Genomic DNA, 12,251 nt, shown 5'->3' on the forward strand with positions numbered 1-12,251 from the left:
TGATTATGAAAGTACATTAGGGTTGAGCACCAATATGCTGAACAAATAATTCTTTCTCAAGGTTTTCTCTTGAGAAAAAGCAAAAAGCTGAAGTGTCATGATACAAAACACTCATGTCCCACCTATGCTTTCATTTGCCACATCAAGATTCCAGCAAGTCTGCAAGAACATTACATTAGTAAACCAGCAGTAAATGGAAAATCAGAGGATAAAAGAGTATGTATGGTTCAATTAAAACTCAAGGATGTTACCAGGTTGTTTCAAAAGAGAGACAGCACCAGGCCTTAGGGCTGTCCCATTTTTAAACACTGACCCATTCTCAAGACATAACAATCCAAATGACTAAAAATGCCAAGTTCCCATTCCAGTTATACTTGAAGAGAAGAAAATACCAATGGAGACTTTGCATATTTGATTCTCCATTTAATTAGGGTACAAAAAATGATTAATGGCGGGGGTAGATTATATCCTATAAGAAATTCTGTTTCTCTCAACTATAAATTTCAGGTGAAACTGTAAAGAATGAACCAAAATAATTATTAGTGAAATCTATGGACTTGTGTTTATAGTTCTTTCTACCTCCACCCTGCCAATACAGAATTGCCTACAGCTGGATAGAGGCTACAGCTACATTTTTTCACATTCTATGCTTGAAGCTTCGACCCCATCAGCCTGTCTTCACTTCCTTGACTAATAGGTTCCTGAAGTTCCTTCTGATGGAAGCTCAATTAAAATAAAAAGTCAGTGTTAAGTGCAAAACAGATAATACTGATTCTATAAAAACACATCAAAATGATAAAGGCTCTCCTACATACAGTGTAAATTTATGGAATAACAAAAAACAAATAATGCAAAAAATATAAACACCTAGGCAGATAGAACTGTTTTTGCATGATTTTAGCAAGCCAATACTGACATCTGCATTTCAGTAAACTGGAAACAACTGAAAATCTTAACATCTTAAGTACAGAAATAGACGTAGAGACAAAAAAGAAAATGATAATAATGAGGATGCCTGAGAGGCTGCAATTGAAAAGATTTCAACTAATCATAAAGAAATATTTTTATCTTTGTCCAGGAAACTCAGAGTAGTTGAATTCCACATGGAATCATCAGATATGTGCTTGGAAATTATGCCATCATTGTTTTCTGGACTGAGAGCAACCGCAGAAATATCAGTTTTTTTGAAAATAATTATAAGGTATGTTTCATGCTCAAGGACACAATTCTGAAAATCCCATACTGAAATAAGAGTAAGTTACCAGACTCTGAGAATAGGAGTTGACAGCAGTGGAGTTGCCAGTTCCCGGTGTCATCTGATTGTTGTGCTGAGAATTTGTGAAGACAAGGGCTTGGCCAAAGCCCTGTTGTTTGGATGTTTCAAAGGAGTTGACGTCTGAGGCTTGACTGGGAGGAACAGGCTTCTGGAGCAAAGCTACCAGATCAACACTAAGCAGACAAAAAGCAAATGAGGAATGAGTCATAAGCAAATTTCACCAAAAATTAATTTGAAAGTGAATCATTAGAAAGTAAAGTCACGCAAAAAATTATCTATGTGAGGAAAACTTTTGGAAAATAGAGTTCAAGACAGCCAAAAGGGGGGCATCAATCATCGAGAAAAAGCATACAAAGCCACGTAGACTGAAGCAGGATTTTGAAGATGTTCTGAGAGATTTCCACAGAAATGGCACAATGACAACTGATTTGAAAACCTGGAGCAACTGAATACATTTAAACTTTCTCAGGTTAGGCTCATTTCCTTTAGAATATTTTGCCTCATTTAATACTTATAACCAGTGTCTCTTAAACTTTCCTAAAGGAAAGTGAATTATATTCTTGGAGAATGAGGACCAAAGCCATCGTAGATCATTCAAACAGTTTCCTGGAAGTTGTGCATTCTATTCCATAATATACTTAAATGCATATAAATCTTATGTAATTTTTCCTCTTAAATATTCAAGGGAAAATACACAATATAGGGCCTCCCCGGTGGCGCAGCGGTTGAGTGCTGGGTTGCGAAGCTGCCCGCAGCCTCTGCAGCGCCGGTTCGATCCCCAGCTGCTCCCCGGCCACCACAGGAGGGTCCCACATGGCGCGCAGACCTCTCCTGCCGCCCGCTGCTCCCCTCAGCAGTGTACTTCGGTCCTTCTGCCTGCTCTGCTCCCCGCTCTGGCTCTGGTGAATTCTCTCACCCTCCCGCGCTTCTGACTGTACCCAGTGCATGTATAAACAAAACAAACAAATAAATATAAATTAAAAAAAAAAAGCATGCCTCTATAAAAAAAAAATTAAAAAAAAAAAGAAAATACACAATATATTATTCTATATTTTAAAATATTTTATTTATGCATACAAGAGCTGGAGTGTAGGCTAGAGGTGCAAGGGGTGGGGTTGGGGGGAGGTGAGATGATTCACCAGAGACAGAGTGGGGAACAGAAAAGGCAGACTGACTGAAATACACTGCTGAGGGGAGCAGCGGGCAAGCATCTGCTTTGCCATGTGGGTTAGCTCCGTGGCTGGGGATTGAATTCCTGCTGCAGTGACTGTGGATTGCTTCATAGTGCTGAGACTCCACCCCTTACATCCCCAGGGAGGCCCTCTATTAAATATTCTGTTAACAGGAACTCTTGCATTGGATTTGAGAATCATGCCCTATAAGTCTGAAGAAACCTGAAAGCATAATAAATGATCTTCCAGAAATATATTAGCTGACATGTGAGTGAGCTACTAACTCTTCTCCACAAAAATCCACAAAGTGCCTCAGATTATCTTATAGTGACTCACTCCATTAAACTCTTTCCAAGGCTAGTTCCCAGTCAGTTTTCCGAAATGAACCTCTCATCATGTCAATGAGGTAGATTCTGAGAGGTCAAATAATTAACGACTTGCCCCCAATACAGAGCAAAGTTCCTACCCCAAGTTCCTCTTCTTATGCACTCTGAATACTCTGTCTTTCCATTAACCAGGTTGAAGTCCCAAACTAGTCTGGATTCCAAGGTAATGTTCTAGCTAGTGATATCCTAACTCCAGAAATACAACCCCCTAGGGTAGTTATATATAACCCATCTCAAACATATTACTACAAAAATCAAAACAAATTCTATTCCAAAAGATTTATATAAAGTGTGAAAAATACAAGCACATATCTTCTGAAAAATAACTTTAAAAGTCTATGTGAGGGCCTCCCCGGTGGCGCAGCGGTTGAGCGCTGGGTTGCGAAGCTGCCCGCGGCCTCTGCAGTGCCGGTTCAATCCCCGGCTGCTCCCCCGCCACCGGAGAAGGGTCCCACATGGCGTGCAGACCTCTCCTGCAGCCCGCTGCTCCCCTCAGCAGTGTACACCGGTCCTTCTGCCTGTTCTGCTCCCCGCTCTAGCTCTGGTGAATTCTCTCGCCCTCCCACACTTCTGACTGTACCCAGTGCTTGTATAAACAAATAAATAAATAAATAAACCTTAAAAAAAAAAAAAGTCTATGTGATTTTTTAATATCGGATGGTTTCACTTATAACAGGAATATAGGGGAAGCAAGACAGACATCAGTGTGAAAAAAAACAAAACAGTAAAAAACACAACAAAGCGAAAACGGACAATTATAAATCAGAGACATCCTGCAGGGGAGGAGGCGGTAGAGGGATCAGAGGGAGGGAGGGAGGAGAACAGGGGCTGAGGTGAAGGTGCACAGATGCACTGGGGAAGGAAATTCTTGAGGGGGTGGGGGGGAAGCAAATATTGTTTAAAAATGAACAATGATATAAAAAATAAATACAAAAAATAAAAGTCTGTGATTTTTTAAATGAAAATGATCCTATCAAATTTACTAATAAATGCAATGAAATTATATCCATTTAACCAGAAATTCTGAGCAAGTCACAAAATATACTATATTTCTCATGTTATATATATCAAAGCATTTTATCCTTCTAGATCACTGAATTTTGAAACCACAGACAAACACTGCAGTTACTGTAAAAACTAGGTTGTAAAAAAAGCTTTCGAATAATTCAGGACTGTATATTTTCTAAGAATGTTGCTGTAACCACAATAGCTCACTTCTTTTCTATAATTTGAGGCTAGAAGATTAAATCTAGTAAAGCCCACATAAAAGTTGTTAATATTAGCCTCAGAAGAGGCCTCCCTGGTGGCACAAGGGGCTAAGAAGCAACCTATGAAGCTAGCCATAGCCACTGCAGCACGAGTTCAGGAGGTGACCCATATGGTGCAGCAGATCTCTCCTGACTCACTTGCTGCTCCCCTCAGCAGTGTATTTCAGTCAATCTACCTGTTCTGCTCCCCACTGTCTCTGGTGAATCCTCTCACCGCCCCCCGCCCCGCCACCTCTGGCCTATACCCAAGTTCTTATATGCATAAACAAATCTTTAAAATAAAAATTAGCCTCAGAAGATGCTTTAAAAAATGGTATTATATAAGGAAACCAAAGGACATTTTGTATTAAGTTCCTCTGACCAAACAAACAAACAAACAAAAAATGTTTAGTGGGCCTCCCTGGTGGCCTAGGGGTTAAGTTTCAGCATTATCACCCCTTATAGCCTGAGTTCAGTTCAATTCCTGGCCAGGGAGCAACCCACATTGCACAGCAGACCTCTCCTGTCTTGCCCACTGTTCCCTTCAGCAGTGTACTTCAGTCATTTTGCCTGCTCTGCTCCCCACTCTGTCTCTGGTGAATCCTCTCACCACTTCCCTCCCCACGCCTCTGGATTAACACCGCAGTTATTCTAATAAAAGTAAATAAAAATACTTTGTAAGAAAAAAGGCTTAAAGTTTTTTAAAAAAGGCCATTAGGGGCCTCCCCTGGTGGTGCAGTGGTTGAGCGCTGGGTTGCGAGGCTGCCCACAGCCTCTGCAGCTCCAGTTCGATTCCTGGCCACCGGCGAGGGTCCCACACACACACACACACACACACACACACACAAAAAGGCCATTAGAATAGGTTTAACATAATCTCTGCCCCACATGGTAACAAATTAACAAACACAATGGCTATTTTATTTTTTCAGTGGATACACTCAATTAGGATGAAAATTCCATTAGTTCATCAGGCAGGTTAGGGATAAATAAAATCCTAGATGGAAAAGGGAAAAAATAAAAAGAGAAGGGGCCTCCCTGGTGGCGCAAGAGGTTAAGATGCAATCTATGAAGCTAGCCACAGCCACAGCCACTGCAGCACGAGTTCCACCCCCGGCCAGGGAGAATCCCACATGGCATAGCAGACCTCTCCTGCCTCACCCCTTGCTCCCCTCAGCAGTGTTTTCAGTCAGTCCACCTGTTTGCTCCCCACTCTGTCTCTGGTGAATCCTCTCACCCTCCACATCTCTGGCCTGTATCCCAGTTCTTATATGCATAAATAATAAATCTTTTAAAATAAATAAATAGAAAGAGAAGAAAAGGGAAAAACAGAAACACAAGAACCAAACACTTTTTTGAAAAATCTCAATTATGCTCTGCGGAACAGACAGGATGGCAAATAGTGTTTACCTTTGCCCAGGTGAGATGTGATTCTCTGCTGGAACAGATGAGGCAGTGAAGACTTTTGTTTCAGAGAGCTGTTGGAAAGTATAAAAAATGTTTTTAACCTTATTTATGTAAACCAAAATTATGTGAAATGTCTGACAATTTTTAGCCACCAGTTTTATTATTATAGTCAACCTAAAGGTGGTCTAAAGGAAAGGAAATACACGAGTAACCATAACAGTAATTTCCTTGAAGGAAAGGTCATTTTAGATTCATAAACTCACAGTAAGGATTTCACAACAGGGAAACAACACAGTGAAGTAAAGTCATACTAGGACTCATGTCACAATCCCACTACTTTACTTGCCACGCTACCTTAGATGCCAAAAATGAGTGGGGAAGTTTGAAAAGGCAAAATAATGTTTTCTTTCAAAAAAAACCCAAATAATTTTAGAATTTCATTTACTAGTAATTTATACTTTTTTATTAAGTCATGGTTTCTATGCTGTTTCATAAAACATAATTTCACTGAATACAACAAATACAATAAACTGTTAACTATTCCACTGAAACACTGAGTTTTGTCATATGTATATCCTATGAAACCATTGCCAAATAAATCAAGGCAATGAATTTCTCTATTAATCCCTGTAAGTCAGTTTCTGCCCCTGTGTAATAAGACCCATGCACCACTTGCCTTCATCCCCAGGGAAATCAATGATGATCTTTCTGTCACAACAGATTAATTTTCTAAATTTTAAGTAGAAAGAAAAGCAATCATTTTTCTCTGACTTCTTTTACTGGGGCTAATTATTTTGAGATTCGTGTTGTAACGTAATGTACTTTTCATGTAAAGTACATTTTTTAAAAAGATTCATTTATTTATGCATACAGGAACTGGGGTATAGGCCAGAAATGTGGGGGGTGAGAGGATTCATCAGCGACAGAGTGGGGAGCAGAACAGGTAGGCTGAAATATACTGCTGAGGGGAGCAGTGGGCAAGAGAGGAGAGGTCTGCTGCGCCATGTGGGTTAGCTCCCTGGCCGGGGATCAAACTCATGCTGCAATGGCTGGTGACAGCTTGATAGTGCTGAGACTTAACCTCTTGTGCCACCAGGGAGGCCCATTCATGTTAAGTAGTTTAAAGGAACACAGGGAAAAAAAATTGAAACCTCAACATTAGTCAATGATAGGTTCTTACTATATTTTTAAAGCAGGCATAGGTTTTTAAGGGAGATGAGTGCTGATCTGATGAGATTTAATAATAATGCCATTTATGGGCCTCCCTGGTGGCACTGCTGGTGGAACACCATGCGTGAAGCTGTCCGCAACCTCTGCAGCACTGGTTCGATTGCTGGCCGACCAGGGAGATGCCCACATAGTATGGCAGACCTCGCATGTCTCGCCCGCTGCTCCACTCAGCAGTACTTCGGTCCATCTGCTTGTTCTGCTCCCTGCTCTGTCTCTGGTGAATCCTCTCACACTCCTGCACCTCTGGCCTATACCCCAGTTCTTGTATAAATAAATCTTTAAAAAAAAAAAAAAGCTGGGCATCCCCAGTGGCACAGTGGTTGAGTGCTAGGTTGCGAAGCTGCCCGCAGCCTTTGCAGCGCCGGTTCGATCCCCACCCACTGGGCGAGGGTCCCACATGGTGCGCAGACCTCTCCTGCCGCCCGCTGCTCCCCTCAGCAGTGTACTTCGTCAGTCTGCCTGCTCTGCTCCCTGCTCTGGCTCTGGTGAATTCTCTCACCCTCCTGTGCTTCTGACTGTACCCAGTGCTTGTATGAATAAATAAATAAATCTTTAAAAAAAAGCCATTTGTTATATGTTAAAAATCATTTTTTGTCATGTTATAATTCTTATCAATGTTAAATGTCTTAGAACTCTGAAACAATATAAAATTAAATATCCTCAGACATTAATATTCATGCAGTGGCAGAACAGATAGTGAGTATTTATTTTCTGTATAAACAAAAATGTGCTGATGCTACAAGGTCTTATGTATCCCAAAGAATCCTTTTTTAGGGAGGGAAGGAAAAAAAAAAGAATCCATTTTTGCCTTAAAGAATTTACAAACTAAAGGGTTAAGACAAAGGAAGCAAAAACAAGTACCATGTACTATATGTCAACATCAGCTTTGAACCAATGATTAAATTTTAATTGTTTTTACTAATGTTTTAAATTTCATTCACCTAAAGTTTTCTTTAAAAACCAATTATAGGGGCTAGAGGGAGTAAGGAAACAGGTAATAGTTGCTTAATGGGTACGGAATTTAAGTTCTGCAAGATAAAGTTCTGGAGATCTGTTTACAATACAAATATACTTGACACAACTGAATACAAATATACTTGACACAACTGAATTGTACACTTAAAAATGGTTAATATGGAAAAATGGTTAATGGTTAATATAGAAAATGTTTTCTACTATAATTAAAAAATAAACTTGAAGACAAAAATACAGAATTAAAACAAAGGGAGAAACAATAAAATGAATGATTCTATGAAAAGCAGGAAGAGTAGATCTATCTCGGCCTTAGCGCCATCTTCCCGGAAGCCTCCGCGCCATGAGAGCCAAGTGGAGGAAGAAGCGAACGCGCAGGCTGAAGCGCAAAAGAAGAAAGATGAGACAGAGGTCCAAGTAAACTAGTAACATCCATGAAGCCACAGAAGCAGAAATAAGGAAAGCCGGAGGCCAGGGACGCTGGTACAAATTGTTAGACTGCATGCTACTGTCTAGAACTTTGTCTCAGTGAATCTAGAACATCCATCACCATCTGATCGCTGCGAACACCTCTGAGAGACCCACCTTGCTCGTACCAAAACCAGTCCCTTTTGGTCCTTTGCCCTGGACCTGTAACATTCTGGACTAGTTCTGTTCTCAGTTGGCTGAATGTAACACATGTACAATAAACCATCCCTTCTGCTGTCTTGGCTGAAGAAAAAAATTTAAAAAAAAAAAAAAAAAAGAGTAGATCTAAAGCACTGGAAACAGAAAGTCCCAGACATGAGAACCACTGATACAATTTATTCCTGGTAGAATATTAATTCTCTCCTACTTCCTCTTTCTCAAAAAGGAGAAAAATGGGGGAAGTCAGGTGAATAGCTATGGTTTGAAGTTTTAAAAGAGAATTTGGAATTTGCATTTTAAATTATATGTACCTGCCCTTCCCCATTACTTTATACTATTTCAGAAAAATTTTAGAGGTATTTTGATAAATCCTGCAAAGAGATGTTCAAATTTCCTCTGCTAATTCTTTTCACTCAACATACATTGTGACACAATAGGTTTATTCAGTAGAATACTAATATCCCTGTGCATATGTATTTGTGATGCTTATTAAGAAAGAGACTTTTGGGCCTCCCCTGGTGGTGCAGTGGTTGAGCGCTGGGCTGAGAGGCTGCCCGCAGCCTCTGCAACCCCGGTTTGATTCCCGGCCGCCAGAGAGGGTCCCACATGGCGCGACAGACCTCTCCTGCGGTGCCCCCGCTGCTCCCCTCAGCAGTGTATAAAAAAGGAAAAAAAAAAAAGAGAGAGAGAGAGACCTTCACTATAAAACCTCATCTGTCCCATGGGAAAACTGTTAAGGAAAAAAAGCTATTAGGATATCATATAGATGAAAAACAGAAGATCCAGAAAGGAAAGATGCCTTGTCCAAAATCAACTGGTCAGCACAGCTAGAACTTAAATACAGATCTTTTCCCTACTGATCACCTGGTGACTTTCTCACCAACCTGCTAACTTAGACAACAGACAAAAAAGTAAGAATGCTTTAGCCTAGGAAGCTTTTTTTCTCTCCAACAAACTCTTAGCAAAAATTTCAGTATACATAGCACTGACAAGTAAAGTGCCCACAGGCTACTCATTCTGACTTCCCCTTATCACTGGTTATTCATCTCTCCACTGATTCAAATATATTCCATCTAGTGCAACATCTTCATGTTACAAATAAGAGTGAGCCGGGTGACAGAAAGCCCCATGGATTTACAAACAGTATGTGGTAGAAGTGAAAATATACACAAATCCCTGAAATTGCAACCCATCATCTGAATACAAGTATTCTCTTCATTCTTCACACTCTATGCAGCTCAATCCCTAACAAACCAGCTATAATACTACTTTATTTTTTTCTTAAAGATTTATTTTACTTATTTATGGGCCTCCCCGGTGGCGCAGCGGTTGAACGCTGGGTTGCAAAGCTGCCTGCAGCCTCTGCAGCGCCGGTTCGATCCCCGGCTGCTCCCCGGCCACCGGAGGAGGGTCCCACATGGCGCACAGCGCTGCCCCTCAGCAGTGTACTTCGGTCCTTCTGCCTGCTCTGCTCCCTGCTCTGGCTCTGGTAAATTCTCTCACCCTCCCGCGTTTCTGACTGTACCCAGTGCTTGTATAAATAAAGATCTTTAAAAAAAAAAAGATTTATTTTACTTATTTATGCATACAAGAACTGGGGTGTAGGCCAGAGGTACAGGGGCTGAGTGGATTCACCAGAGACAGAGTGGGGAGCAGAACAGGTGGATCCACTGAAATACACTGCTGAGGGGAGCAGCAGGCGAGACAGGCGAAGTCTGCTGCGCCACGTGCACCAGCTCCCTGGCCAGAGATGGAGATCAAGATTGAACTCATGCCACAGTGGCTGGCATTAGCTTGATAGTGTTGAGACTTCCCCCTGCGCCACCATGGAAGCCATATAATATTGCTTTAAAAGGAAACGTATATGTAAAGTTTCAAAAAAATATCTGTGCCTGCATAAATAGGAGATGGGAAAAATCTCAAAAACTAATGTGCTTTAAAATAGTTCTTTGAAAAAGTCTCAAAACACCAAAGTTTTTCTAAGAAGCTCTGCTTAAAAAAAAAATTAAAAAAAGTAAGCACAGAGGTGTGAAAAGGAGCCAAGAACAGCCCTAAGATGTCTTAGAGCCAAGAACAGCCCTAAGATGATTTTCTTCAAAGTACACATGACCCTGAAAAATGGGTCTGATCGGATGCTAATCACTCACATCTTCAGTCCAGTCTTCTGTCGTCCATTCTTCTACAGAATTTTTCCAAGCACCTGTTGAGTAGACACAAATCATAATTTATAACCGCAAAGCCAAATATACAATCGATCTTATTCCCACTGACTCTCTATCATGAACTGCAAGATATATATATATTCCAAAATGTTAAGTTGTAGTAATATACACAGAATATAAAATTTACTCTTAGTAACTTTTAATTAAATAAAATGTAATTTCATGATATTAACTTAAAACATACTTTTTGTATGTGTGTGTAAAGAAAGTATGTGTAAAAACACAGTATGTAAAGACACTGGCTCACTGCTTAAAGGTGAGTATAAGGAAAATATGTCAAACACAAATTTGAACATGGAAAATAGAATGCAAATCTGAGTACATATTAAAGCAGGCAAAAGACAATGTATGCAGCCTGCATGAAAAACAGGGCAGGAAAGACAGTTACCATGAGTAAAAGTGCAACATGGTATTAGAAGGGAAAGTTCCACACCTCAGAAGCTAGGGCCAACCTGTTGCAGTAACCCAGCCTAGACACAGAGACTATAAGAAATACCAGATAATAGAGATAAAAGAATATGAGGCCAGGTTCTAATCTTGTTTTAGAAGATCAGAATTTTAAAGTAGGAGCATAGATGTCATTATGCAATGTTAGGCTTCTAGACCTATTGATATAAACATGTAGGAATAAACTTCATATACTACTTTCAGCTTAAACAGTAAATCTGAGATATATACTTTATATTCAATTTAACTTGGAGTTAATGATCTAACAGAAACATATAGTCATTTAGGAAAATGATGCAAAAATCTATGGTACCTTGAAGGCCAATCTATAAAACATTCTCCTGATCAAAAGCTGATAATTATTTCATCAAGTAATCATAAAAATAGTTTACAAATGTTTATCTGATGAATTTTTATGAGCTAGCCTTCATCAGAAGATACTGGATGTATTTTATAATATCCTTAACTAAGGAAATTTTTTTTGTAACAAAAGATTCATACCTTTGAGTCCATAAGAATTTTTGTTTGGCATATCCCGAGCTACACTGTGACCATTTGATGCCAATTCTGCAGATGAATGTAAAAAGGAAGATTTTTAACATATAGAAACAAGCTATTCATCAGAAGAGAAATTAGTATATTAAAACAGAGAGAGGAGGAAAAAGCAACAAAGTTAAATATGTTTCCAAGGAGAGGAATCCAGACCAATCCATCTGTGACAGGCTACTGAATTTTATCAGCCAGATTAAAGTTTCAATTTGCACCAGCTCCCCTTGTTCATGGTCACATGTTCACCAGTCTTCCGCAGCACTTGTCAAACATTTCCATCTGTTTGTTTTTTTTTTTAAAGATTTATTTTATTTGGGCCTCCCCTGGTGGCGCAGGCGGTTGAGTGCAGCTCTGTGAGGCTATCCTCAGCCTCTGCAGTGTGGGTTTAATCCCAGCCGGCCAGCCGGCAAGAATCCCACACGGTGCGACAGACTTCTCCTGTCTCACCCGCTGCTCCCCTCAGCAGTGTTTCGTCAGCCTGCCTGTTCTATTCCCCGCTCTGTCTCTGGTAAATTCTCTCACCCTCCCGTGCTTCTGACTGTACCCAGTGCTTGCATAAATAAATAAATCTTTAAAAAATAAAAAAAGGAAAACAGCAATGAATCGACTAATTCAGCATTCTGTTTTCAACAATTCACTCCAATCTTGGAAGTTATTGATAAATCTGCTATAAACATCACACACAAATTTTGCTTTGGTTTGGTTTTTACTGCTTT

The 12,251-nt window shown here is 40.1% G+C and overlaps 1 protein-coding gene and 1 non-coding gene across 8 annotated transcripts in view; both read right to left on the reverse strand.

Moving 5' to 3' along the window:
- The window catches only part of UBAP2 (ubiquitin associated protein 2), an 84,979-nt gene that overhangs the window by 23,212 nt on the left and 49,516 nt on the right, over positions 1 to 12,251 (reverse strand). For all 7 annotated transcript variants that reach the window (XM_054689563.1, XM_054689562.1, XM_054689561.1 and 4 more), the window contains 4 exons: positions 11,488 to 11,553; positions 10,465 to 10,517; positions 5,492 to 5,559; positions 1,263 to 1,449 (listed from right to left, as the gene is read on the reverse strand). In XM_054689563.1, the coding sequence (XP_054545538.1) occupies positions 1,263 to 1,449; positions 5,492 to 5,559; positions 10,465 to 10,517; positions 11,488 to 11,553 (374 nt within the window). The remainder of the gene's footprint in view (positions 1 to 1,262; positions 1,450 to 5,491; positions 5,560 to 10,464; positions 10,518 to 11,487; positions 11,554 to 12,251) is intronic.
- LOC119233189 (small nucleolar RNA SNORD121A) lies at positions 1,073 to 1,155 on the reverse strand. Its single transcript, XR_005122337.1, has one exon. It is a non-coding gene; the product is annotated as a small nucleolar RNA SNORD121A (small nucleolar RNA).

This window comes from Talpa occidentalis, unplaced genomic scaffold (assembly GCF_014898055.3).
Source record: "Talpa occidentalis isolate TD23 unplaced genomic scaffold, MPIMG_talOcc4v2.1 talOcc4.7, whole genome shotgun sequence".
In the NCBI taxonomy this organism is placed as follows: Eukaryota; Metazoa; Chordata; class Mammalia; order Eulipotyphla; family Talpidae; genus Talpa; species Talpa occidentalis.